General features: G+C 35.2%; 3 protein-coding genes across 3 annotated transcripts; 2 read left to right on the top strand and 1 right to left on the bottom strand.

Moving 5' to 3' along the window:
* Nucleotides 1-3,274: 3,274 nt before the first annotated feature.
* On the top strand, nt 3,275-3,970 carry LOC131631747 (uncharacterized). The gene has a single exon (XM_058902511.1). It carries the CDS (start codon nt 3,275-3,277, stop codon nt 3,968-3,970), a length of 696 nt encoding a protein of 231 aa, XP_058758494.1.
* Nucleotides 3,971-15,293: 11,323 nt separating this feature from the next.
* LOC131631757 (external alternative NAD(P)H-ubiquinone oxidoreductase B2, mitochondrial-like) lies at nt 15,294-20,541 on the top strand. Its single transcript, XM_058902522.1, has 10 exons — nt 15,294-15,449; nt 16,041-16,290; nt 17,995-18,201; nt 18,286-18,536; nt 18,642-18,864; nt 18,948-19,052; nt 19,287-19,559; nt 19,646-19,767; nt 19,896-20,015; nt 20,106-20,541. Exons 1-10 carry the CDS (start codon nt 15,358-15,360, stop codon nt 20,191-20,193), a joined length of 1,731 nt encoding a protein of 576 aa, XP_058758505.1. The 5' UTR covers nt 15,294-15,357; the 3' UTR covers nt 20,194-20,541.
* Nucleotides 20,542-20,756: 215 nt separating this feature from the next.
* On the bottom strand, nt 20,757-21,647 carry LOC131631756 (uncharacterized). The gene is made up of 2 exons (XM_058902521.1): nt 21,132-21,647; nt 20,757-21,025 (listed from the first exon to the last, which is right to left on the bottom strand). The coding sequence occupies exons 1-2, from the start codon at nt 21,387-21,389 to the stop codon at nt 20,858-20,860; spliced, it is 426 nt and encodes a 141-aa protein (XP_058758504.1). The 5' UTR covers nt 21,390-21,647; the 3' UTR covers nt 20,757-20,857.
* Nucleotides 21,648-25,067: the final 3,420 nt, after the last annotated feature.

The following is a 25,067-nucleotide window of genomic DNA, read 5'->3' as shown; positions in this document are numbered from 1 at the left end:
TTTAATCTTTTGTTTGCAAGATTGTTGGATGAGTGTTAAAAGTCCTTCACCTTTGTGTGTTCTTCATCCATTGATGAATTTTTGCTAGGTGTGATTCATGATGTGAGCATGTATTGTGTTAGAATGTTTTGTATGCTTTTTGTGCTTAGGATTCGTTTCGTTTACATGTTGTCGTTGTAGAATAGTGGTAAGTACTTACTTTGTTTATACGTTTTTGTGTTGAACCATACATTTGTTTTTGGTTTTTCTAAACTTGTTGATTCACAATTCTTTGGTTTATTACTTTCAATTATTTGATTTATTTGACATTGTTTGAGGACAGACAAAGTTTCGAGTTGGGGAGAGTTTGATAAGTGTCAAAATGTACTTATTTTGTGTATGTAAATAGTGGCACTTATCGATACTTTTGTTAATACCGTTTGAATAATTTCCCGTTTTGTGTATAAATACATATACTTTGTGAATAGTTGTATTTTCATATACTTTTATATCATTTGATAGTTTTTCCTTTGTTTCTATAGGTATTCATGCTTATTGGAGCCTTGAGGAATAAAGTGTCAAAGGCACGACTTCGATTTCGCAGTTTTGGTGCAAGTCCGCTTAGCCACCGTCAAGCGGACTTCCATAGGCTCAAAATAAGGATGATCAAAATCATCAATTTGGTCTCCATTCATTCATTATTATATAGAGCATTGAATAAGCTTTCCAACGCTTCGAACCGGGCGCAATTCAGAGTTGCGGTTCTCAAGTTACGGCGAAAACAAAAATTCACTTTTGCTATCAGCCGCTAAGCGGGATCCCTCCGCTAAGCGGACCTGCTAAGACAGCAGCTCGTTAAAAGGGGCCAAAAACACAATTTTTAGGTTATGTTTTGGGGGTAATTGTTCCCAAATCATCAAACCTTCATTCTTAGGGTAGATTAGCTTAGAAAACAACTTCGGAGGTTGCATTTGGATGATTGGGGGTGGATTGAGCGTCGAACGGACCTGACAAACCGGGAGATTTTCGGTTCATTTCTCTTCTTCTTTGTGTATTTCTCTTTGGTTGGGTTTTGTTTGTATATTTACTTTATCTTATGTATATTTACCGATTATAATGTTATGTTTAACTTGCTTTACAAATCTGTGTTGATGTTGTTCTGGATTTTTGCTCTATGCTGGGGATTTGGGTTGCTTTAGAGATAAACTTCTTAAATCTTTATCTAGGATATTATATGTTAGTTTCTGAACTCTAGAGATAGATTTAGAGCTAGCATTCACTGTGGGTATCTGTTCTTAATGCTTTCGGGTTTGAGCGACGCGCGAGAGATCGCCGACGTGAGAACACGGATGTTCTCGGGACTTCGCGTTAGAGATAACCTTAGTTGTGAGATGATCTCGTTTGTGCTCCAAAGATGGACGCTTATGTGAGAGATACGTGATAACATAGATGAGTATCGTAGGTTGTGTATAATGGGTTGGTAAGTGTATGTTTGTGAAGAGTGAATATATTTACATTCCTGATAAGTTATTTCTCTTCTAAGAATGTGTTTATTCTTTTTCTGTCTATATCTTTGTTTACTTTTTGCTCATTCAAATCCAAGCTCGAAACCGTAAAAACTGTTGAATGACATCTCTCCATCTCTGAGGACGATAATTCCCGGATCAATATTTCCAAATCTTTTGTTGCTTGCCCTATACTGCATTCAACAAAGGTCACAATAGTAGCCACTATCTATGGAGAGTCATCCGAATTCAAAGAAATATTGAGACAAAGCCATAATCAGGCCCCCATCATTCTGAGGGATATTATTCTCCTATGGACTAAGGCATAACCCATGGGAAATTATGTCACCTTAGTCTCATGAATTCTAGTTGAGCAATCTTACACCATCCATTGGATATTAACTGACATAAGATCTCATAAACACTTATCCTACGAGACAATTGTCATAAACAAGATTTTAGGGCTTCTAGACTCTAAACGTTAACTATAAAGTCTAATGAATGGCTTAGACTCAAGTACACAATATTCTAAAACTTTAAACATCGCACTTTCAGTCGTCACTAACTTGAGTGTTTTCAAGTACAGCCCCCTCCCCCCTCCCCCCTCCCCCTCCAAAAAAAAGAACATTTATACCAGAGTTCTTCGTCATCGACAACACTCGAAGAAAAATGTCATAGCAAATCAATTATATATCAGTTTATTCCATATATTTTCTCTTCTTTATTATTATTATTATTATTATTATTATTATTATTATTATTATTATTATGAATCCCACATTTGAAATATTGTAGAAATTATTTTTACATTGTTTCAACTCTCCAAATTTTAGAAATACTAGTTTCTATAATTTGAAATTTACTTTATATCTAAATAAACTCAAATTCTTTAAAAAGAATAGCCTAAATAATTTTTTCCATTCTTTAGAAAGAATACCTTACATAATCTATTTCCATTTTCAAAAACACACATGAGAGAGAGTATCCCTCACATAAGCTAATTACATAATTAAAGTGGGTCTACCAAACTTTCCAGCTTCTATTTATAGTTACTCAATTCTTTTTTCTTCTGATAACTCATAAACCAACTAACCCTATATGGACCATCCACTCAGCATCTCATGTGGTTCTAGGTGAACTTTCACATTCTCTAATGTAATAACCAAAATTTATCAACAAATAAAATATCAATCAACTTAAAACAAACCACATGTAGCTCATATCAATAACCAATGTCTTAAAATAGTCTATTACAAAATAGTATCAGAAAATGCCGATATCAATATCGTTATTTTGTGTATTTATGATAAACAAAAAAATTGTTATTAGTTTATACCGCAACAACTTTAAACAATTTTGCAACGTCTATACTGATCAAAACTGCAAAAATATTTATGTAACCGCGACAGTTACTTAAAACATTGGTGTTAACTCTTACATATAGATTAACTAATGCAAAAATTGATTAGATTCCATGAATCAAAACCTAAAATCTCTACTCCAAAACAATGAATTTGATACAAGATTAAAAGCATAACAACTTTTTAGGTTTGGATTTATAGATTTTCCTAAAGATTGTCTTGGTTACATCCCTATTATTCCATGCCTTTTCCTCAAGCTAAAAAGTCCTATAAACCCCACATTAACACTCTGTCCAAATCCCTTTCACCATTCTCTAACTTCTAACTTTTCTCATCAATTATTATCAAAATTCCAAAACCATCTTTTTCTACACATGGCTTTGATTTTCATCTTAGTTATTACACTCACTTGAAATAATTGTAATCTCAATGAAGGGAACAGAAACAGAGCCTCTGTTTTCATGTATTGTTGCATTCTGTGTCTTGATTCTTATCTTTTTGCCGCGGTTTTTCTTCGCGATTGTTTTCTCACCGGTTTTGATTATCACCGGGGCTATCTTGATCAGTCTTCTTCGCTTTGGTGCGATTCAGAGATCGAAGAATGAAGAAGAAAAATTGAGAAAAACAGAGTCTGTTGCAAAACAGGGGAAGAAAACAGAGGAAGATGTGAAAATCGATTCTTTTGATGAAAGTGGAAGATGGGTATTGAGGAATTCGGAAGAGAATTCGAAATTTGAGATGGGTTTTGAATCAAGTTCGTTTCTTGATGATTCTTTCGTCGAATGGAACGTGAAAGCGCCATTGGAGGTTATATATGAAGGTGAAGAAACAGAGGAGGGTTCAGTTGGTGGAGGATTGAGGAACCCTTCTTGGTCGTTTTACTATCCGGAGTCTGATTCGGATAGTTCATCGTCGGAGAAGGATTTTCCGGCGATGGGGAACTGGGACTCACCGGAGGAGATGGGGTTTATGTGGGATGAGGAAGAAGATACAGAAGGGTTGATTGAGATATCACTTGATGGGTGGAAGAAGAAACTCAAGAAAGAGATGGAATTTGGGTTTGAGGAAGAGAATATGATTGAGATTGATCTTTCTCCGACGAAATTGAAGGGAGTTTTCCGGTGAGATTAGGTGTTTTCCGGTGAGATTAGGTGCAATTAATGTGAGATTTAGGAGAGATTAACAGTGTATTAATATTAGCATGTGATTTGTTTTGGGATGAGTGTGAAAGGTTTAGAGATTTGAAGTTATTTTGGGTTTTGGCAGGTTATGCCTCTTTTGGATTTGAGATTGTATCTAAGCTTAAGTTCAATTAATCAAGCTAATCAATTACTAGTACTATTGTCACATTTTGCTAAAATGCTTATTTGTAAAAAGATTGTTGTTTTTTTTTATTGTTTAGAATGTAATTTTAATTTACCTTTTTTTTAATTGTGTTACTATTTTGTTAAATATAATATATACCACTTTTAAGTAAGATCATCTCCAATAATACTACTCATTTTTTTAATTTTTTATAAGATCTATTAAATCACATTATTTCAAAACAAATCACTCAATTTTAATTTTAGTAGTGTAATTGTAAAGAATTCACATTAGGTCACATAATTTTACTTTTTATATTAATATATTTTTATTTAATATTTTATTATAACTTTAAATGGTTCACAATTTAAATTTTTTATTTATTTTTAATGTTGATGCTGGTTCGACTGGAACAATGGTAGACTCGATCTTGATAGATGCAACCACGACAGGGCATGCCCATGGATGTTCCAAGCAATTCCAACAGGAAATCTGATAACACCCACGCAAAATCCAGACAAATCTTGAATTTTTAACGTTGCTTGGTGATGCAACGAATAGCCACTGTGGCCAACTCCATTTTCTAAAAAGTTATATCAAGCACTAGAATGAACCGGAGCTCGTGATACCACTTGTTAGACGATAGGAATGGTCTAGAGGGGGGGTGAATAGACCACCTTTTTCAACTTAAGAAAATTTTAGCTTTTGAAACGTGACTTCCCTGAATCACTTAATCGTCTCCGAGCGATCGCGTTATCGGGGACCGGATATGTGCGCTAAACCGAACGGATGAAAAATGGCGAATAATAAATTACGTTCTAACGAATTTATCAATTACTTCAATTACACACTTGATAGTATATTACTCACAATGAACGTTTACACTAAAATTTGAACAAAAATTGATTGAGTAATTTTATCGAACACTTGGTGATCGATATTAACCAAACCTTGATTTTTGCTCAACAATGGAAATATAACGAAACGAATAGAAACAAGATAGAAGTAAGAGCGATAAGGAATACGAGATTTGTTAAGGTAGTTCCTCTATCGTCCTCGCAGGAGTACGTCTGCCCCTAATTTCAAATGAAATTAGGAAAGTTTTATTTGATTGCAAAATGTTTAACAAGGATAGAATTTACCAATCACCAACTACACACATGCAGTAAAATTGAATACAATCTGATCCTCCTCTTGATTCAAGTTGAATCAAGTCAATGTCAATGATCTTCACAGATCAAGATCCCGATCGTTCCTTTCTCAATCCTCCGGTTATAGCAAATTTGTTGAGCGGATCTTCAATCCCTCAATCCCTTATGCACGGCTGAATTGATTACCAAAGCGAATTGATCGTCAAAAACCTTCGTACCAAATCTTTGATGAAGAAGGAAAAACCCTAAGGTTTTATACAAGAAACACCCTCAACAATCTTCACTCGAACAAGATAAATGTCTACCGTCAAACCTCGAACAAGACAAATGTCTACCGTCGAACCTTATCAACACACGTTCCTTACTCCGATCGAAAAAGATGATTATGTGTGATTTTCGATCAATAAGCGAAAGGTTGAAGATGAGAAGAAGCTTGAGTATATCTTTCACGTTTCTTGTTGAAATTCTTGAGAATGATCAATTTGATATTTATACCACACACTTTGCATAGGCCAATTAGAATACAGCAAAAACCAGTTTGAGAAGCGATAGGTCGACCTGCTCCCCTGCATAGGTCGACCTGTTGAGAGGATTGCACCTGAAAATGAGTTAAGTGTGACACTTGCGTCGACCTGAAGGGTCGGCGTGCGCATTCCCGTGAGTTCCTCAAAATAACATGCGTCGACCTAATGCATCAATGCGTCGACGCATTTTGTTCTTGCACTTGAGTCACCCAAAATTTGATGCGTCGACCTGAAGAGTCGGCGTGCGCATACCCGAGATTGCTCCAAAGTCCCATGCGTCGACCTGAGAGGGTAATGCGTCGACGCATTCAACCCTTGTAAGGAATCCTTCACAAAATGCTTGCAGTAGGTCGACCTATAGTATGTGTGAGTCGACCTATTGGTATCTTATAGCCAAAAGTGCTTGTCTTTGTTGCATCCATTTGATTTCTATGATTCCATGTCGATTGTAGTTAATTCACCATGTTTTGACATCATGAAAACTACACCATTGCCCTCACATACTCCCCCTTTTTGATGATGGCAAAACTTGTGAATCTTTGTCGAGGCGTTGCTTAAAACAAAGTGCTTGCTCCCCCTTTCTACATGCTCCCCCTGTCTTGGTGCGTGTGTTTGCTGTAGCTTGCTAATTCACTCATTTCTCCCCCTTTGACAACATCAAAAAGAGACAAGCAATATTATACATACATGGTGGGATAACATCATTCAAATTTGATCATTACTTAAGCCCTTTTGCAATCATAATCACAAAACAATCATTCACATAAAACAATGCTTAATGACAAAATTAAAAAAACGGCAACATAACATAAATAACCAAACACGTAATGTGCACATAGATCAATTAATATTCTTACACAAACACACAGTACGGTAGAATTTTGTTCAGCATAATATAAAATAAAAACACAAAAGCACTAAAATTGTTCATGAAAATATGTAAATGGTTTATGCATGAAAAAGAGGACACTAGGCATCATCATCTTCATGTATCTCTTGGTCCGGAGGTGGTGGTTGAGCTGTATGAATTGGAGGGAATGGATAGTGTTGCATAAAGGCGTTTGTGAAGGAAGAGAGTTGGTTGCTCTGAGCATCCATCATACCATAGAGTGTGTTGTACCGTTGCTCTTGAAGTGTGGAATAGGCCGTAAATTAGGCACCTTGCTCATTGACATGAGTGCTCAAGGTAGAAAGGCGCTCATTCATCAAATTCTGATTCTCGATTTGTTGAAGATGCATAGCCTCAATTAAATTTTCCACACTAGAGCCAGCATTTTCAGCACCCACATCTTCATCTTCATCTTCACCTTCATTGTCTGCCCCTTCATCAATATTCATGTCATCCTCATCTTCTCGGTTTAGGTCAGGATTGTTTCCTCGTAGAACAGCTCCATAGGTACCCGTGGCTCTGTTGTAGTAGAATCCCATCATGTTTAGAGTTTTCTTGGTGAATTCTTGGTCAATTGAGACGGACTTCTTGGGAAGCCGTTGAGATGGAATATTTACCTTATTGAGCACCCATTGGATGAATGATGCATATCCAATAGCGGTGCCTCTTCCTGATTCCTTCAACTCAAACATCCGCTTTACTATAAAACGAGGCCAATTTACCGGAATTCTGCTATTGATCAACCAAACTAGATACACTTCTTGTTGATAAACACGTGAGTATCCACCTTGTTTAGGTCAGATGATTCGTGACACAATCCATTGCAGAATTCTATCAACTATGGTCAATAGACCTGTAGTAGCCGACCGAGGGAACAAATTGCTTTGAACGATATGGTCAGCATGAGGGCGCCTCAACACGTTGTTCAACGCAACATTGTACTCAAACTTAGTCTACACGTTGGTATCAGTTACCGTGACAGCATTCTCACGTAGCGCAAATAAACTGACATGCCTCCAAGTGTTGTCGGTAATGGCGTATGTGGATGTACCCATCTGAAAATTGAAGGAACTGCCTTGGAAGTGTCCTTCCATCCCATTGTAGAAAATCCGAACCAAATCCTCATTGTAATCATGATTTAATTCAAGAAAAGAACCCAAATTTTGAACATCAAGCAAATCGATTACCTGTTGAAGATGAAGTCTTCGCAAGGTTCCCGTGAATAACATGAATTGTTCATGACCTTTCTTTTGCTGAAATGGGCTGAGTAGGATTCAACAAGAGCGTCGGGAATAAGAGATAGAGCATCCTCAATTTCAGGTTGTGGTTGAGAAGAGGAGTCCCCTCTGCTTGCTCTCTTTCTTGAGGATTTGTGGGAAGCCATTGATGAGTGAGAAGGAGGAGATTGATGGAGTACTTGATGGAGGTGTTAGGGTTTTCTGTGAGTAGGTCGACGGCGCAAGGAGGGAAAGAAGAGAGTGATTTGCTTTGAGCCCCCTTTTTAAATGTAACCTAATTTTGAAATTCTGCGAACGATGCGTCGACCTATGCAGGTGATGCATCGACGCATTAGCCTCAAATTTTTAAAAAATTTCTTTGAGTAGGTCGACTCACAGAAAGAGTAGGTCGACCTATGTCTTGCAAATTTCAAAATTTGGCTATATGCAATGAATGTATGTATGTCACAGCCCAATTATGCACGAAACAAACATACTTATGAACAAATTTCACCTTTACCATAGTGATATATTAGCATGAAGTGAATCTAAGGTTGAAACGATATTACCTTTACGCATGGGAGATGGAGTAACATGCCCTCACATATCTTTGAATAAACACTTCAATAAATTTGTGAGAACATAGATAATAATAATAAATAAAGCATATGCAACTACTCATAGTTGTAACCTATCCGATATATCAAGGACGCCAAGTTCCCTACGGATGTGAAAGAAGTGCTCGGTAGCTAGTGGTTTTGTAAAGATGTTGGCAAGTTGGTTTTTGCTATCAACGTGCTCAAACACTACATCACCCTTATCAACATGATCTCTAAGGAAATGGTGTCGAATTTCTATGTGTTTAGTGCGAGAGTGCAAGGCCGGATTTTTGGTTAGATTTATAGCACTTGTGTTATCACAAAAGATAGGAATATGATCAAGCTTGACATTGAAGTCAAGTAATTGTTGCTTGAGCCATAGTATTTGAGCACAACAATTACCGGCCGCCACATATTCCGCCTCGGCGGTTGACAAAGCAACGGACACTTGTTTCTTGCTATGCCAACTAACCAAGGAATTTGAAAAGAAGTGACATGTTTCACTAGTGATTTTCCTATCCAATTTGCACCCGGCAAAGTCGGAATCAGAATATCCAACCAAAGAGTAATCACTACCTTTGGAGAACCATAAGCCATGCTTAGTTGTACCGACAAGATACCTAAGTATGCGCTTAACGACTTTTAAGTGAGACTCCTTAGGACATGATTGGTATCTTGCACACATACAGACACTAAACATAATATCGGGACGAGAAGCGGTAAGATAAAGTAGGGAACCGATCATACCTCTATACCTTTTTACATCAACCGGCTTACCATGTTCATCCCGATCAAGATTTACCGCGGTAGGCATAGGAGTGTCAATGGCCTTGGACTTTGCCATGTCAAAAAGTTTGATGAGCTCTTGACAGTACTTAGTTTGACTCACAAACGTGCCTTCTTTTAGTTGCTTTATTTGGAGTCCAAGGAAGTAGTTTTGTTCACCCATCATGCTCATCTCAAATTCTCCCTGCATAAGCTTAGAAAACTCCTTTACAAGAGTCATATTAGTAGACCCAAAGATAATATCATCAACATACATTTGAACTAATATGGAATGCTTTTCATGTCTCTTAATGAATAGGGTGGTATCAACTTTCCCTCTTGAGAAACCTTGATTAATCAAAAAATTACTAAGCCGCTCGTACCAAGCTCTAGGAGCTTGTTTTAGACCATACAAGGCACGCTTAAGTTTATAAACATAATCAAGATAATCAACGTTTTCAAATCCGGGAGGTTGAGATACATAGACCTCTTCATTAATGAATCCATTTAGAAACGCACTCTTAACATCCATTTGATAAAGCTTAAAGTTTTGTAAACATGCGAATGCAACTAACAAGCGTATTCCCTCAAGTCGGGAGACCGGAGCATAGGTCTCCTCACAGTCGATCCCTTCCTCTTGGCTATACCCTTAAGCAACAAGACGGGCCTTGTTGCGAGTGATGATACCGTTTTCGTCTAGTTTGTTCCTAAACACCCATTTAGTGCCAATTACTCGATGGTCTCGCGGAGGAGGGACAAGGTCCCAAACCTCATTTCTCTTAAATTGGTTTAGCTCTTCTTGCATAGCTAAATACCAATGCTCATCGAATAATGCATCTTTGGAGTTTTTAGGCTCAATTTGAGAGACGAAAGAATAATAAAAACAAAAGTTACTTATCCTTGACCGTGTTGTCACCCCTTTTGATATGTCTCCTAGAATGTTCTCCATAGGATGGTCCTTAGAGGATTTCCATGCAAGGGGAAGATCACTCTTCTCACTTGGTTGGTCCTCCACTTTCTCCTTAGGTGTTTGATCCACTTCCTCTTCATTATTCTCGGGTAAGAGGGATTCTTTATCTTTCTCAAGCTTGGCATCCGGATCTTTAAGTAAACTCTCAGTTGAGATACCTGCACCATTAAGAACACTACCTTTTCCGACAACTTTCGGACAAGACTCATCAAAAGAGACATGTACGGACTCTTCAACAATATGTAACCTTTTGTTGTATACTCTATAAGCTTTACTAGATTTAGCGTATCCTAGAAAGATACCCTCATCCGCTTTTGCATCAAACTTACCAAGATTCTCCTTTCCATTATTTAGAACAAAGCACTTACATCCAAATACATGAAGGTGGGAAATGTTTGGTTTTCTTCCTTTCAAGAGTTCATACGGTGTTTTGTTTAGAATAGGTCGTATCAAGATCCTATTTAAAACATAACAAGCCGTATTTATGGCATCGGCCCAAAAGTATTTTGGAAGCCCATGTTCATTAATCATAGTTCTCCCAAGTTCTTCCAACACATGATTTTTACGTTCCACTACTCCATTTTATTGGGGAGTTCGTGGTGCGGAGAAATTATGATTAATGCCATGATTACCACAAAACTCTTCAAAAAGATGATTTTCAAATTCACCCCCATGATCACTTCGGATGGATACTATGTTAGTATTCAATTTATTTTGGAATAACTTGGCAAATTTCTCAAACGTGGAGAAGGTGTCACTTTTGCTTGCTAAGAAAATCGTCCAACAATACCTAGAGAAATCATCAACTATGACAAACCCATAATAGTTTCCACCTAGACTTTTTATTCTAGATGGTCCAAAGAGGTCCATATGAAGAAGTTCAAGGGGTCTCGTAGTTGAAACAACGTTTTTAGATTTAAAAGAGATCCTTGTTTGCTTCCCCATTTGGCACGCATCACATAAGTGATCTTTGAAAAACTTTATTTTAGGTAGGCCTAATACTAGATCTTTTAAGACGATTTTATTGAGAAAATCAAAGTTGACGTGAGCTAAACGTCTATGCCAAAGCCATGAGTCTTCACTCATAGTTGCTAGACATTTGGCCTCAATCAAGGATGTTAGAACAAGAATTGTTCTGATCAATAATCTTAGTTTTGATGATAACAATGTATATGAATCTTGCTCAAGATAATGTGGTACTCTAATCCTATGCAATTTCCTTTTCAGGAAATTGTTTACGGTGATTTCCGGTAAACAACCGCTAGTCTTCCAAACTATAATAAATATGATTTGGTTACTTGCAGGATCGACTAGATTGATCCTAGGACACATAGTCAAGAAGATTGTTATCAATGTTCATTTGAATCATATTCATAATTTGTCCTCTTCGATGAGTATTGTTCGGTTCAAGGATCTTGGTAATTGCTTCGTTATATGTAATTATAACTTCAACAAGAAAGATAAATAACATAACATATGAAACTTAAAGATTGTTAAAACATAAAGAATCTTAAACTGCAGAAATGTTAAAGACTTTAAAAGTAAATGATCATGAAAGTAAATTCGAAAGTAAAATAAAGATACAGGAATGTAAATGACAAGAAATAAATGAAATGCAGTAATTCAGAGATGTATTCGAAAATGAAATACAATACACATGTATTAAAATGGTGGTGTCATACGTACATTTTCTCAGCGAACTCTTTCTCGTAACACTTGATACTTGAGTAAATATGTGAGTGATTTGTACAAAATGAACACACGGAATCCTAACATTAAAACTCCTATTTATACTAGTTTCGACCTTAACGGTCCTACACTAATCTGCTGCCACGTTTCTCATTAGAACTTCCAGCGAAGCCATCTGTATTTGAACGGTTACAAAACCGTCTTCGAATTTCAAATCTTCCCGCCTGAGTCCATCTTCGACGCGTGGCAGTGTAAAAACACTAGGAAAACACGCTAAGTAGTAACACTTAAATATATACTTTATAAATTTTGTCTAAGTCCCGAAGACATATGCTTTCATTAGTCTTTCAGTGTTCACTATCTTCAACGAACTTAGAAGTCTGTATCTTCGAGGCATGACCATCAGTAGCCATTCTTTCACTTTTTTAAGGGATGGCCATCAGTAACCATCTTTCCTTCGATTCTCAACTCCTTCGAAGGACAATATAAAACGAAATCTTCAGCTAACAAATTGCCCCCAATAAATGCCTGTTTCGAGAATCAACAGAAATAGGCGTTTCTTGTCATTATAAGATTTCGTTTTTATGATCTTTGAAAGTTCCAAGACTGCTGACTAACGTCATAATCACTGATAACACTGTTTTCGAAACGTCTTGTCATTTTCAAAGATGTCTTCTCATAACTTACATTCCCACGTTTTAACCTTACTTCCTGATCATTACTCCTACATACTAGGAATGAAGCTAACTCATTCGACCGCCGTTGGATTAAATCACCAGCCGCCACGTGTCTCTCGGGTTTTACCCAAAAGATTTAAAAGGGTTTCCGTTAAACCTTTAAATATTTGACCTTGTGCCTTTATACCGCCTTCCATTCATCTTCTACACCGAGAAAACTAAGAATATCTTCACTCTTTCTAAAATCTTGCTCTTTTTAGCAAAAACTCTTCCATGGCTTCATCTTCAAATGTTCTTCAACCCGCTTTGAAGCTCCAATCAACAACACGTTCTGGGGAACGAGAGTTCGTTCCAAACCCTAACACTGAAGAAATACGCGCAATCTACGCTTCCCAGGTAATCATACCTTTTGATCTTTCTGAAAAAACTCTTGCTTTTATGGGTCCGTTACCGAGTGAAAGTATCCAATCTGTGAATAAATTCTTCCCTGCTTATTACAAGACTAGACCATTAGTTAGCAAAGTTAAGATAGATGAAGACGGTCGTTCTCCTTTAGGAAAATCTGCTAATGTTGAGATAACTTCAACTGCAACCCCTTTAGCTTTAGCCAAAATTAGGTTAAACTATATGACCAATTCTGTAAAAGTTTTTAGGTCAATCCCTTTAGCCAAAGATCCTGACTTGTATTATGCTTGGCTAGAAAAGGTAGAGAAACAAAAAGGGTCCTTTTGGAAATCGTTAGGGATATACGATTTGATCCAACTGTCAAAAACAGGTTTAGAATACAACCAACCCATGTTAGTAGCAGCGGTTCATTTCTGGGATGCTTCTCACAATACCTTCCATCTTCCATGTGGAATGGTTACTCCCACACTTTTTGATGTGGCTGCTATTACGGGACTTCGACCAACTGGTGAAACCTTTGATCCCAATGACATGGATAATGACACTATAGGTTTCAACGATTCGCAAGTTACTTACACGGCATTCATCCAGAAACACCATATTACCACCGAAGCGACAGTATCTGACGAAGAGCATATTGCTTTTCTAGCATTATGGCTCTCACGGTGCGCCTTCTGCTCAAGATCTATCCAGGTTGCAAAGAGGTACCTTTGCATGGCTAATCAGTTGCATGCTGGTAGAAAACTCAACCTCAGCCAACTACTTCTAGGGTCTCTTTACGAAAACCTTAGTGAAGCTGCGAATCTTACCAAGAATTTCAAATCTGGCAGCTTACTTTATGCTGGTCCTTTTTGGTTATTGCAACTGTGGCTCAATGCCACATTCGAAACTTATCTTCCTTTTCGAGGAGATGTCAATGAGGAAGATAGCACAATCAAAAATCGAACTATAGAAGGGACCAGGTTAGCTTACCTAACTCCAAAAGAGGAAATGGGAAAGCTTCATGAACATTTCTTGGCGTATTCAATGATGTTTGCTCGGCGTGATCAGTTCGATCCTTCCATGGCCCCATTTGTACACAGAATAATAGGTCCTGAATGGTTTACTCGAAAATTTCCACCAACATCTCAAGATCAGCAAACTGAATCCATGGAAATTTGGGAAGCCTTTCTGACTCCAAGATTATTTTCCCACCGTCTTCGACCATCAAAGGGTCAATGTATCCTCATGTGTTATCAACCAAATTTGGTCTCGAGGCAGTTTGGGCTAACTCAAATAACACCCAAGTGCTTATATGAGAAAAGGAACCATATGTGTTTCCACACTTTGTATCTGACTGAAGAAGAATGTGAACGAAAAATCAACAAATATACTGGCGTTGCCAACCTTTCTCCTATTCCTTTCGAACCTTCTTTTTACTCTACACCAGATTTTCATCAATGGTGGACAGAGTATTATAGCTCTCAAATTTTTGATGCTGATAGCCTTGCTCAAGAACTAACCGCGGCTTTCACTGATGTGCAGGAGAACTTCAAAAAAGGTACTTCAACTCATATTAAAGAAATCCAAGCTTTTCAAAAATTCTTTGAAACTATCTATAGGCCTGATGATCTTAGTCGGACCGTTCGTGAGGCTGCAGTCACTTTGCGCGAAAAGTTTTCCACCAAACTAAATAAATTGAAATTGCCCTTGTATGTTCGACCAGAACTACGTTATGAAGTGGCTTTCAAACTTCATCCTCCAAAATTCCCTCCACTACCAAGTGTTGATTTTGGTGTGGCTCTAAGTCCTCCTATGTGTTGGATCAAAATACCCCATAGGAGCCAAATGAAATGGCGCCTATGTGTTGGATCATGAACTCATGCGCCAATTCATTTGGCAAGAAATCTTTTGCCCTAAAATTTTAGTGTTTGCGCCAAACCATTTGACTTGCAGCACATTAATGCGCCATTTCATTTGGCGCATACACCTTTCCGGTGTTCGGTGTTCCAAACCTGAACATTTTGATAAATAATCTGAAAACATGGTATTTTTATATAATTTCTTTTTTAAATATGGTTATTTAAATTTTTCTTCTAAATATAGAATACATTATAGTATATAGATACAGAATTGTAGATCTGATAAAATCCTGACTTAACCCCCAAGTCAAGAAAGGTCAAATTCGTCAAATCAACTCATAAACCCTGCAACCGTTATTTACGACTACCCTAAAACCCTCACCCTGCTTTTCCAATTTTCACGCGTTCCTCTTTTCTCTTACTTTTCTCTCTGTTTTCTTCTCCCACAAACTTGGATTCACAGAGAAAACAGAGAAAAAAATGGCGAGATTCTCTTTCTTCCAACGTCTTTCTAGAACTTTCCGTGACAATCACAGAACCGTTAAGCTTGTTCTTCTCTGCACCGCCGTAAGGTAGTACTAGTATAGTTCAATATCTTCAACTTCATTCTTCACCGTTTCATTGATTTATTTATCATTATCATTGTTTATTTTTCACGCATATTAATCTGTTAACTAACACGATCGTGTTTGCTTCAATTTTGTATTCACATTACGGTTAATGCTACAGTTATCATCAAAGCAAAATAAAGTTAGATCTAAACATTTAGTTAGCAATAAATTTTTTTATGTTAAAATTGTTTTAGTTCATGAATTTATGCGTTTCTTATGCAAGTAATGTAGATCAAATTTTGAAATAACGGAACGCAGCGGAACGCAGTAGATCGCGTAAAAGTTTTCGCGATTTTGGTCGGTACATGTATTGCGATTTCGGTCAATACATGTGTTGTGACAATGCGCTTTCGTCGCGGTGTATTGCAACAATGCGATTTCGGTCTGTGCATGTATCGGCACATTTTCGCTGTAATGGACAGTTTTTTAAACCTTGATGAATATAGAATTGTAGATCTGTGATATGTGATTGAGTTAGTTTTTTAAACCTTGATGGATATAGAATTGTAGATCTGTGATATGTGATGGATTTTGTGTGTGGTTGATATGCAGTGGTGGTGGAATTGTGGCATATGGTGAGTTGGCTCCGTCGGAAGCGGTTACCGATAGGAAAAAAGTGGTGGTGCTCGGGACAGGTTGGGCGGCTACGAGTTTTATGAAGAATCTGGATAATCCAAAGTATGAAGTTCAAGTGGTTTCGCCTCGGAATTATTTTGCATTCACACCTTTGCTGCCTAGCGTGACGTGCGGGACAGTTGAAGCGCGCAGCATTGTTGAACCTGTACGCAATATTTTTAGGAAGGTAAAGAGTTTATTAAATGCCGCTCAATTTCTCTTTATTAAGTGACCATTGTTTTTAAAAATTACATTTTTAGAAATATCTGTTATAACAAAAAAAATTAATATCATACTAACAATCTAACATTTAAGATTCATTAGATCTAAAGTGATCACACACGGATAGAAATGTAATAGGTTTGCTGGTAAATCCTAGCATAATTAAAATTAAAAAAAAAAACTTTATTATTAGGTTGAATGTCAACACCAAAATTCAAAACTTGATTTTGATTTTTAGAGTTGCTCTTACAATTGTGTGACTTTCGGGTGCTTAAAATTTAAGTCTCTTTTTTACTTAAAAAAAAGATTAATGACCTAAAAATATTATACTTTGCATTTTATTTTGATAACAGAATTAATAATCACATAATAAATACAAAATAAAAATTAAGTTAAATTTTCTCTTATATAAGTATTAAAGATATTTAAATATTTATGTATATTTGATAGATTTGTTGGCCATCCGAGCTCATTCATATAGACATATATGTATATTTAATATTAGTAATAAACATGATTAATTAATAATATTTCTAAAATATAATTCTTACATTGAAATTAATTGCAATGTATTAGTCTAAATTTTTACATCTACATTTAAATGCTTTTTCATGATTAAATTATAGTAAAAAGCACCTCTATACACATATTCTACTATTAATTTATAATTAAATAAAATCTCTTAAAAAATCTATGACTAAATTAAAACTAATTTTAACTTCTAATACATGGTTTCTCAAAAGTTTGAGAATGGACTTCGGGCATCTCTACAAATAAACTGTTTTATACTTTTATTGTATATTTAAGTCCTTTACCAATTTTTTTTTTATATCTCATATTAGATTATTTTTAATATATATGTTCATAAAATTTCAGAAAATTTAGATAAATTATTTTGCAATTACCTTTTGTATATTATACGTTGACATAAATATGCTACACGTGCATACAATCTAACATATACTATTTTTATAAAATAAGATATAAAAGAAATTTATGAATTTATTATTAATTTAACAGAAACAACAAAATTAAAGAACCACTAAAAGTATGTTAAAATAAGAAATAATGTTAATCATTATCGTCAATAGTCATTTATAGAAACCAGTTATCTGTCTTATTTTAATCCTTCATATTCAAAGTATGGCGAACCTTTAGTCAAGAAAAAGTATGACCAACTAAAAATGGAATCATGACAACTAACTAAGTGTAGTAAAATTTGTCTCTATTTTATTTTGTATCATTTAAAGAAATCACCTGTCTGTTTTATTTTAATTTTACAATCAAAGTATGACCAACCTGAAAATAGAATTATGACAACCAAATGTAGTAAAATTTGTCTCTAATTTGTACCGTATGAGCAAAATTTCTTTTATTCCCATATAAGAAAATACCACATTTTCTGCCGTCATGCATTGTGAGGATTATTGACATTTTAAAAATTTATTTCAACAACATTTAGTTTTTCCAACTGTGATAAATTATTTAGTCAATCTGTACTAACTTGAATATTGAGGAAAGGAATAGGATGTCACAAAATATAATCAAACATAGCAGATGATAGTGGAAAACATTGGGATAAAATTAGTAAAACTAGTTGAAGAACATAAAGATTCTGCAGATGATGGTTAGATAATTTGTTCCTTTTTACCTGTTTTCATTGGAGCAGAAAAAGGTTGATGTGCAATTCAGTGAAGCAGAATGTTTCAAGATTGATGCTGAAAATAAAAAAGTTTATTGTCGATCTAATGCAAACAATAGTTTGAATGGGAAAGAAGAATTTGTTGTGGACTACGATTACCTAATCATCGGTGTGGGCGCTAATGTCAACACATTTAACACACCAGGAGTGGTGGAGAATTGTCATTTTCTTAAGGTAGGTACCGTCGTGTTCATAATCCGTAATTACTATGGTGACCAAAGGCGTTAACTGGATTCTGTTTATTCTGGTAAATTGTAGGAAGTTGAAGATGCGCAGAAGATTAGAAGAACAGTTATTGACTGCTTTGAGAGAGCGAACTTGCCTGAAGTAAGCGAGGAAGAGAAGAAAAGAATTCTTCATTTTGCTATTGTTGGAGGTGGGCCAACTGGAGTAGAGTTTGCAGCCTCACTTCATGACTTTGTCAATGAGGATTTAGTCCGATTATATCCCGGGATAAAAGATTTAGTAAAAATTACGCTTCTGGAAGCTGGAGATCATATCTTGAGCATGTGAGAATATGAAACATTAACCATACTTTGTGATTATTTGTTCTTCTGATGATACTTGTCAAATAGTTTGTCACATTTGATGTGTTTTCTTTACTCTTTTTATAGGTTTGACAAAAGGATAACTGCTTTCGCTGAAGACAAATTTCATAGAACTGGGATTGATGTGAAAACAGGATCCATGGTTGTGAAAGTATCTGAAAAAGAAATTTCCACTAAAGAGCTGAAAAATGGAGGAAATATTACTACAATTCCATATGGAATGGCTGTCTGGTCAACTGGTATCGGCACTCGTCCGTTTATTAAAGATTTCATGTCACAAATTGGTCAGGTGTGTTGTTGAGAAATTTGTATTCATAAATTTCACAATTCCATCATATTTACTATTCTTCAATCATTCTCTCTTCTAAACAGGCTAGCAGACGTGCTCTAGCTACCGATGAATGGTTGAGAGTTGAAGGATGCAACAATGTATATGCACTCGGTGATTGTGCTACAATAAATCAGAGAAAAGTCATGGTAAACACTATTTCGTCACCGCATCTTCTGTTACATGAGTTTATTTGTTGTGTTTGTCTTTGAAGGCGTACATAACTTTGGAGAAATAGGAGTATCTATGATTCCTTAGCTAACAAATAATGCACATTTGCTCGGTTACCAATTAATATGTGATGTATTATTTGACTTGTATTTCAATTCAATTGTACTCTTTTTTACTGTTGATTTTTTATTGGCTTGACTTTGGCATTTCAGGAAGATATTGCGGCGATCTTTAAGAAGGCTGACAAACGCAATTCAGGAACACTTACGGTCAAAGAATTTCAAGACGTCGTGAAGGACATTTGTGTACGATATCCTCAAGTTGAGCTGTATCTGAAAAGTAAACAGATGCGCAACATTGCTGATTTATTGAAGGAAGCCAGGGGAGATGTTAAAAAAGAAACAGTTGAACTAAATATCGAAGAACTCAAAACCGCTCTTTCCAAAGTGGATTCTCAGATGAAATTTCTCCCTGCAACAGCACAGGTGCGTGTTATCATATTTGCTAGTGGCATTCCTCGGAATAGTACTTAAATTAAGCATGTTTCTCATTGATTTGAAATCTATGTCAGGTTGCATCTCAGCAAGGAATTTACCTAGCCAAATGCTTCAACCGAATGGAAGAGTGTGAGAAAAATCCAGAGGGTCCTCTCAGGTTCAGGGGAGAAGGTCGTCATCGCTTCAATCCCTTCCAGTACAATAAATCTTAGAAACTCTCATATTTAACCCAATTTCATTTACACTATACAAATTTCAAGTTTCTTTATAAGTTACACCAATGATATACTCATTATTGCACGTCGTCGTTGCTTGCTCCTTAAGGTACAAGCACTTAGGTCAGTTCGCTCCTTTGGGAGGAGAACAGACAGCTGCCCAGCTTCCTGGAGATTGGGTTTCAATTGGTCATAGCAGCCAATGGTTGTGGTATTCTGTCTATGCAAGGTATTGTTTATATAAACACTCACAAAATTGTTTGAATTTTGAGACATTCTTCTCATCAAGTTACTGATTCTCATTCAATCTTTTGAACAGCAAACAAGTAAGCTGGCGTACGAGGGCGCTAGTAGTTACAGACTGGACAAGACGCTTTATTTTTGGAAGGGACTCAAGTCGCATCTGAAGAGGTTTAGCACTTTCCAGAATCTTTATAGTCATCATCACAAAAAGGTCGTTAGTTTTGAATTTCTTTTGAAATAGGAAAAAGTTTTAGTTTCAATTCCATTATTTCTTTCTTAAGCAAAAAAACTCCACCAATTCTTTGCACAAGCGCACTCCTTGCTGCCTTGATGAGCAAGTCACAATTGATATTTCTTCACCAGCATACCTGATTTGATCCAAGTATTGATGATGTAGTTTCTTTTACGCAATTTTGATGTTATAGTTATTCTCTAGTTATTTCCCCAATGTTCAATCTTGTCACTAAAATTACTGAAACTTTGTAAAGTACATTTTAAATACGAAACTATATTTACACATCATGTTTATTGCATTTTTCTCACACTTCAGTTTTTTTTTAACCAGTAAAACAAATGAAATACTTATTCCAAGACATGCTCTCACTTTTCTTTTACTACAAAAGAAAACTTTGTGTAGAGAAAAAAATATGAAGAACATGGAATATAAATTTAGCCATTTTTTATTGAAGTTTGAAAGACAAATAATCCAATTAATGAGAAAGTGCAATTGATGGAAGCTTATTCTCTTGTTATTGTAAACAAAGGAGTAGGAGTAGCATTTTTTTAGTCACATTTTGCACAAATTGCAAGAAAAGAGCCACACAAGAATTAAAATTGGAAATCGGAATCATCCCATTGAAGAACAGCAGAATCAATGTTCTGTTCCCTTTTGAGCCTGTCTTTCAGGAACCAATCACATACCTTTCCAGCATTGAGCTCTTCTATTGGACAACCTTCTTGTTCTGATATCACTTTTAGTAAATTCAGTGAAGATATCTACAAACACAGACATGAAAATTCATTCATTCATTAAAAGCATTCATTGAAAAAACACAATCCTAGGAGATATCATATGATAAGACAACAGAGTTAAGGTAAGTACAGTTAAACGGCATAGAAAACGCTCATGAGTGCTCAACCCAGACATCTCAACCAAACCAGCTTCTTCAAGTGTTAAAAACGTTCTCCTTTCACTCTTCTTTTCACCTGCACTGCATTTGACTTCTCTTCTATGTACTTTAAGCTTCCTCTGTGCTAGCACACTTGTTTGTGTTTGTCTATGTTGATTTATACCAACATTTGAAGGATTGAACAAAATTGGTGTTTGAAGACAAAATTTATAAGGTTGTAGAGAAATCATAGTTTCCTTACTGAGAAGAGTATATCAATGCAATTGGAACTTATCTATGTCTTGTTTTTTATTTAATATAATCTGAAAGATTGGAATGCTTTTGGGGGTTATCTGTTATTCTTTGTGTGGAGGAGGAGGGTGATGGGAATTTCAAACAATTGGGCCACCAATATTTGGACTAACTTCAACCCAATTTGGCCCATTATATTAAATGGGCCTTTAACACCTTCATCAATAAGTTAAGAAAGCCCATAAATGCACTATTAAAGAACAAATCGCAATTTCAGTCGCACTAATGATTACGGTCATTACATTGTCAATTAACTATAATTTATTTTTCGTATGAATTAACTACAATTTATTCTTTAATATAAAAATTGTGAGTAAAAAGAATCGGTGAAAAACGGTTTGATGTTTTTGCGGTTGCGGACCATTTTTATAGTCTTGCTTTTTGTTAAGATTTTAAAAAACAGTTGTGGTCGAGTCAGGCAAAGACTTTCACAATTTTGGTCATTATAAGTGTCACAATACTAAATACTAATTACGGTCGAAGCGGTGTGAATTAACCACGATTAATTTTTAACATAAAAACAATGAATATCAGGATCGGTAAGGCCGTTTTAAAAACCTTTTGCTACAAAATAAAAGAGAAAACATGTATTCATAATCATAGAATAGAGTGATGCAATAATCTGCAAAGTTTTATACATAGATACAAATAGATAGATAGATTTACAAGACAGATTGGGTAGCTACAAAATAGATATTAATTGAAACATATAGATGCATGCATATGTTAGATCAATTGGGACCCCAACAGCTCAAATACATAACAGTCCTAAGAGACTCTTCAGCACGTTTAATCTTGTCACCTTTGAAAGCAGCTGATGAATTATCAAAAGAAGAAGAATTAGAGAAGAGCCTAGCTTTAGCTTGCTTAGAAGAATTAGAATCCCTTATAGATTTGATAGTTGAATCGCCACACTTTGAGGTTTGATCTTTCATAACCTGAAGTGTTCTCATTGCAGTATTGTACAACACTCTTCCTGTGTACCTCAAACTCATCACAATTCAATCTTTTTATATATGAAATGAAAATTGAAGATAAAGAATCTTTCTGTTTTGATGATTTTGTTGCTGAAAAATCGGTGTGTGACAATTATAAGAATGTGACAAAATGAATGAATAGGTTATTGTTTTTGTTTTGTTTTATAAAAAGGAAAAACATGGGGCTACCTGTTGGAAGAGGTTGAAACAACCGGCTGAGAACAACGGGCATAGCATAAATCTGTGGGCTGAGGAAGGACACGTGTCGGTTGAATCATACAAGGTTGAATTTGACAGCATAGCAAGTTGGATTTGCGATATTTACGTGTGTAATGACGCAGTTATGTTTGTTAATCGGTTTTGGTTGGGAATGATTGGACTAAAATCGAACAGAGATTTGATTATTATATTTGGATTTGATTGATATATGATGACCCACGTACATGTAGACGTAGATGTATACGAATGTTTCTTTTTATGCAAGTATACAGCTCACGGTTTTTATCCTATTTTTGACTAGGCAGATTATTCGTACAATTAGCATGATACCGTCTACAGTACATATTTGCGTTTTTTTACAAGTGGGAAAAAGAGAAGAAAAAGAAAAAAAAATTATTTAGAATTTTTTTTACTAATCTCAGCTAATAAAAGAGTGATGATTCCAGTCGGAGGCTTCGTAAATGACCTGTTTGTTGCATCATTATCAGTCTTATGTTTGACTAAATAGTCGGCACAAATATTTTTCTCTTTTAAAATATAAAATAGTTGAACTCGTCATTTTTTAAAGAGAAATTTTTTAATATTGTGAAGAATCATAACAAACTCTGAAATAAATTTGATACTCCCTCCGTCTCATATTAGATGTTTTATTTAAATTCTGCGTGGTTCTTAAGAAAATAAGTATATGTGTTTATTTTAATGATAAAATTAACATTTACTAAAATATCCTTATTTATTATATCCTTATTTATAATCTAAACAAAGTCTAATTACAACATAATCTAATTGAATAGTTTATAACAAAATAACTCTAATGTGTACCCAATTTAATTCAAAGTAGGATCCTCCTAAAAAGAAAATCAAATAAAATCCAATATGTTTATGCTATTTAAGAAAATTTATTAGCAAAGATAATAAATAGACAATAAAGTTTTTAATTTGTCACTAACGAAAAAAGAGAATGCTATTTAAGTAATACACTACTAAATATATTAAAAAAAAGTTAAAAAAAAAAGTTTAAAAGAAATGTTAAAAAAAAAAAATTAAAAAAAGTTAAAAAAAAACAAAAAAAAAGCAATTAAACCACCGGTTTGATGGCATACCCGATCCGACTATTGAACCAGACCGGTTACCTGGCCGGTTCCCAGTTCAACCGGTCCGACCGGCCGGTCCGGTCCGGTTTTTAAAACACTGGGTAGTAGAGTAGTTGAAAAACGTGAAAGTTAATAAATAAGGGTATAATAGTGGAAAAAATAATAAATATTATATTGGTATTCTAAAGAGACATTTATTTTGAGATATAGAAAAAAATGCAAATGAGACACTTATTATGATACGGAGAGAGTAACAGAGTTTGAGTCAGAATAACACATCAAGTATTTAATGTCAAGTTCCCAGGTTATCTGCAATCATGATTAAAGGTGTACAGTTGAGTCAAATAATAAAATTCAGTCAAATCCACTAAAAAATATCTAAAAAAGTGGGTTGAATTGGATAATTTGATGCATGAGTTTAAAAACATAAAAATCATTAAAAAAAATTGAGTCTCGGGTAAAATCGCACTCAAATCCAAAAAAACTCACTGACTCGCTAATCAAACATTTATTATTACAATTTTAATAATTTTGATTAGTATTAACTTAATTGTTAAATTTTAATCTCTTAACATTTATTATTTTAGTGAACCATAATTGTAACTTATTTTAAATATTTCACTCTTTGTTTATTTTGTATGCTTAAATAATTTTATGTCAAGCAGATTTAATTTGTTACTACTATTTTATCTAACTTTTTCAAGTAAAAAGTTGAGTAATTTTTTTGAAAAAAATATGACGACTTATCATTTGGTCATTTAATATTAATAAAACAAAAAAATTATTTGGACAAATCACCACTCAACCCAACACAAAAGTTAGTGAATTTGCTTAAACTGACTCATTGATGTAGCGGGTGATTATTTTACCTCACCCAAACTGGAGTGTCCTATATGAATTTGATATTAAATTTGGCCAAACCCAATCTAAACCAACCCACATACACCCCTCATCATGATATGCGCCATCAACTCAGCATGAAAGATATTGACATAACCAATATTGCCCACAAAACTATGAACCCAAGCACCATCAGCATTTCAAATCAATCCACCAAAACCCAAGACACTAAAATTACCAAGGCTACTGCCATCAACATTCAAAATCATGTTACTACATTTGTGTGCATTCCATGTAATCGTTCTTGTTGGACGAGATAGACTATGTGTGGGAAAATATTTAGCTAATAGATTAGCATAATTCACAGTGATGAGTTTCAAAGTATATGAAGATTCCACTTCATTTGCAAGACACGGTTTCTTCTTAGCACGCCACAACCACCAACAAGCATTCAAAAAGATAGAGTCTCCATTGATGACAAGTTTAA

Source organism: Vicia villosa, unplaced genomic scaffold (genome assembly GCF_029867415.1).
Source record: "Vicia villosa cultivar HV-30 ecotype Madison, WI unplaced genomic scaffold, Vvil1.0 ctg.000860F_1_1, whole genome shotgun sequence".
Classification (NCBI taxonomy): Eukaryota; Viridiplantae; Streptophyta; class Magnoliopsida; order Fabales; family Fabaceae; genus Vicia; species Vicia villosa.
This window is presented reverse-complemented; position numbering and strand designations above follow the sequence as displayed.

Bases quoted from the DNA above. Each gene is read 5' to 3' on its own strand.
- LOC131631747 (XM_058902511.1), top strand. From the start codon at position 3,275: ATGAAGGGAACAGAAACAGAGCCTCTGTTTTCATGTATTGTTGCATTC.
- LOC131631757 (XM_058902522.1), top strand. From the start codon at position 15,358: ATGGCGAGATTCTCTTTCTTCCAACGTCTTTCTAGAACTTTCCGTGAC. The intron at 18,537-18,641 runs GTGAGAATATGA...CTCTTTTTATAG, and splicing joins GGAGATCATATCTTGAGCAT to GTTTGACAAAAGGATAACTG. The intron at 19,053-19,286 runs GTAAACACTATT...TTGGCATTTCAG, and splicing joins TAAATCAGAGAAAAGTCATG to GAAGATATTGCGGCGATCTT.
- LOC131631756 (XM_058902521.1), bottom strand. From the start codon at position 21,389: ATGATTTCTCTACAACCTTATAAATTTTGTCTTCAAACACCAATTTTG. The intron at 21,026-21,131 runs GTACTTACCTTA...CTGTGTTTGTAG, and splicing joins GTTTTCTATGCCGTTTAACT to ATATCTTCACTGAATTTACT.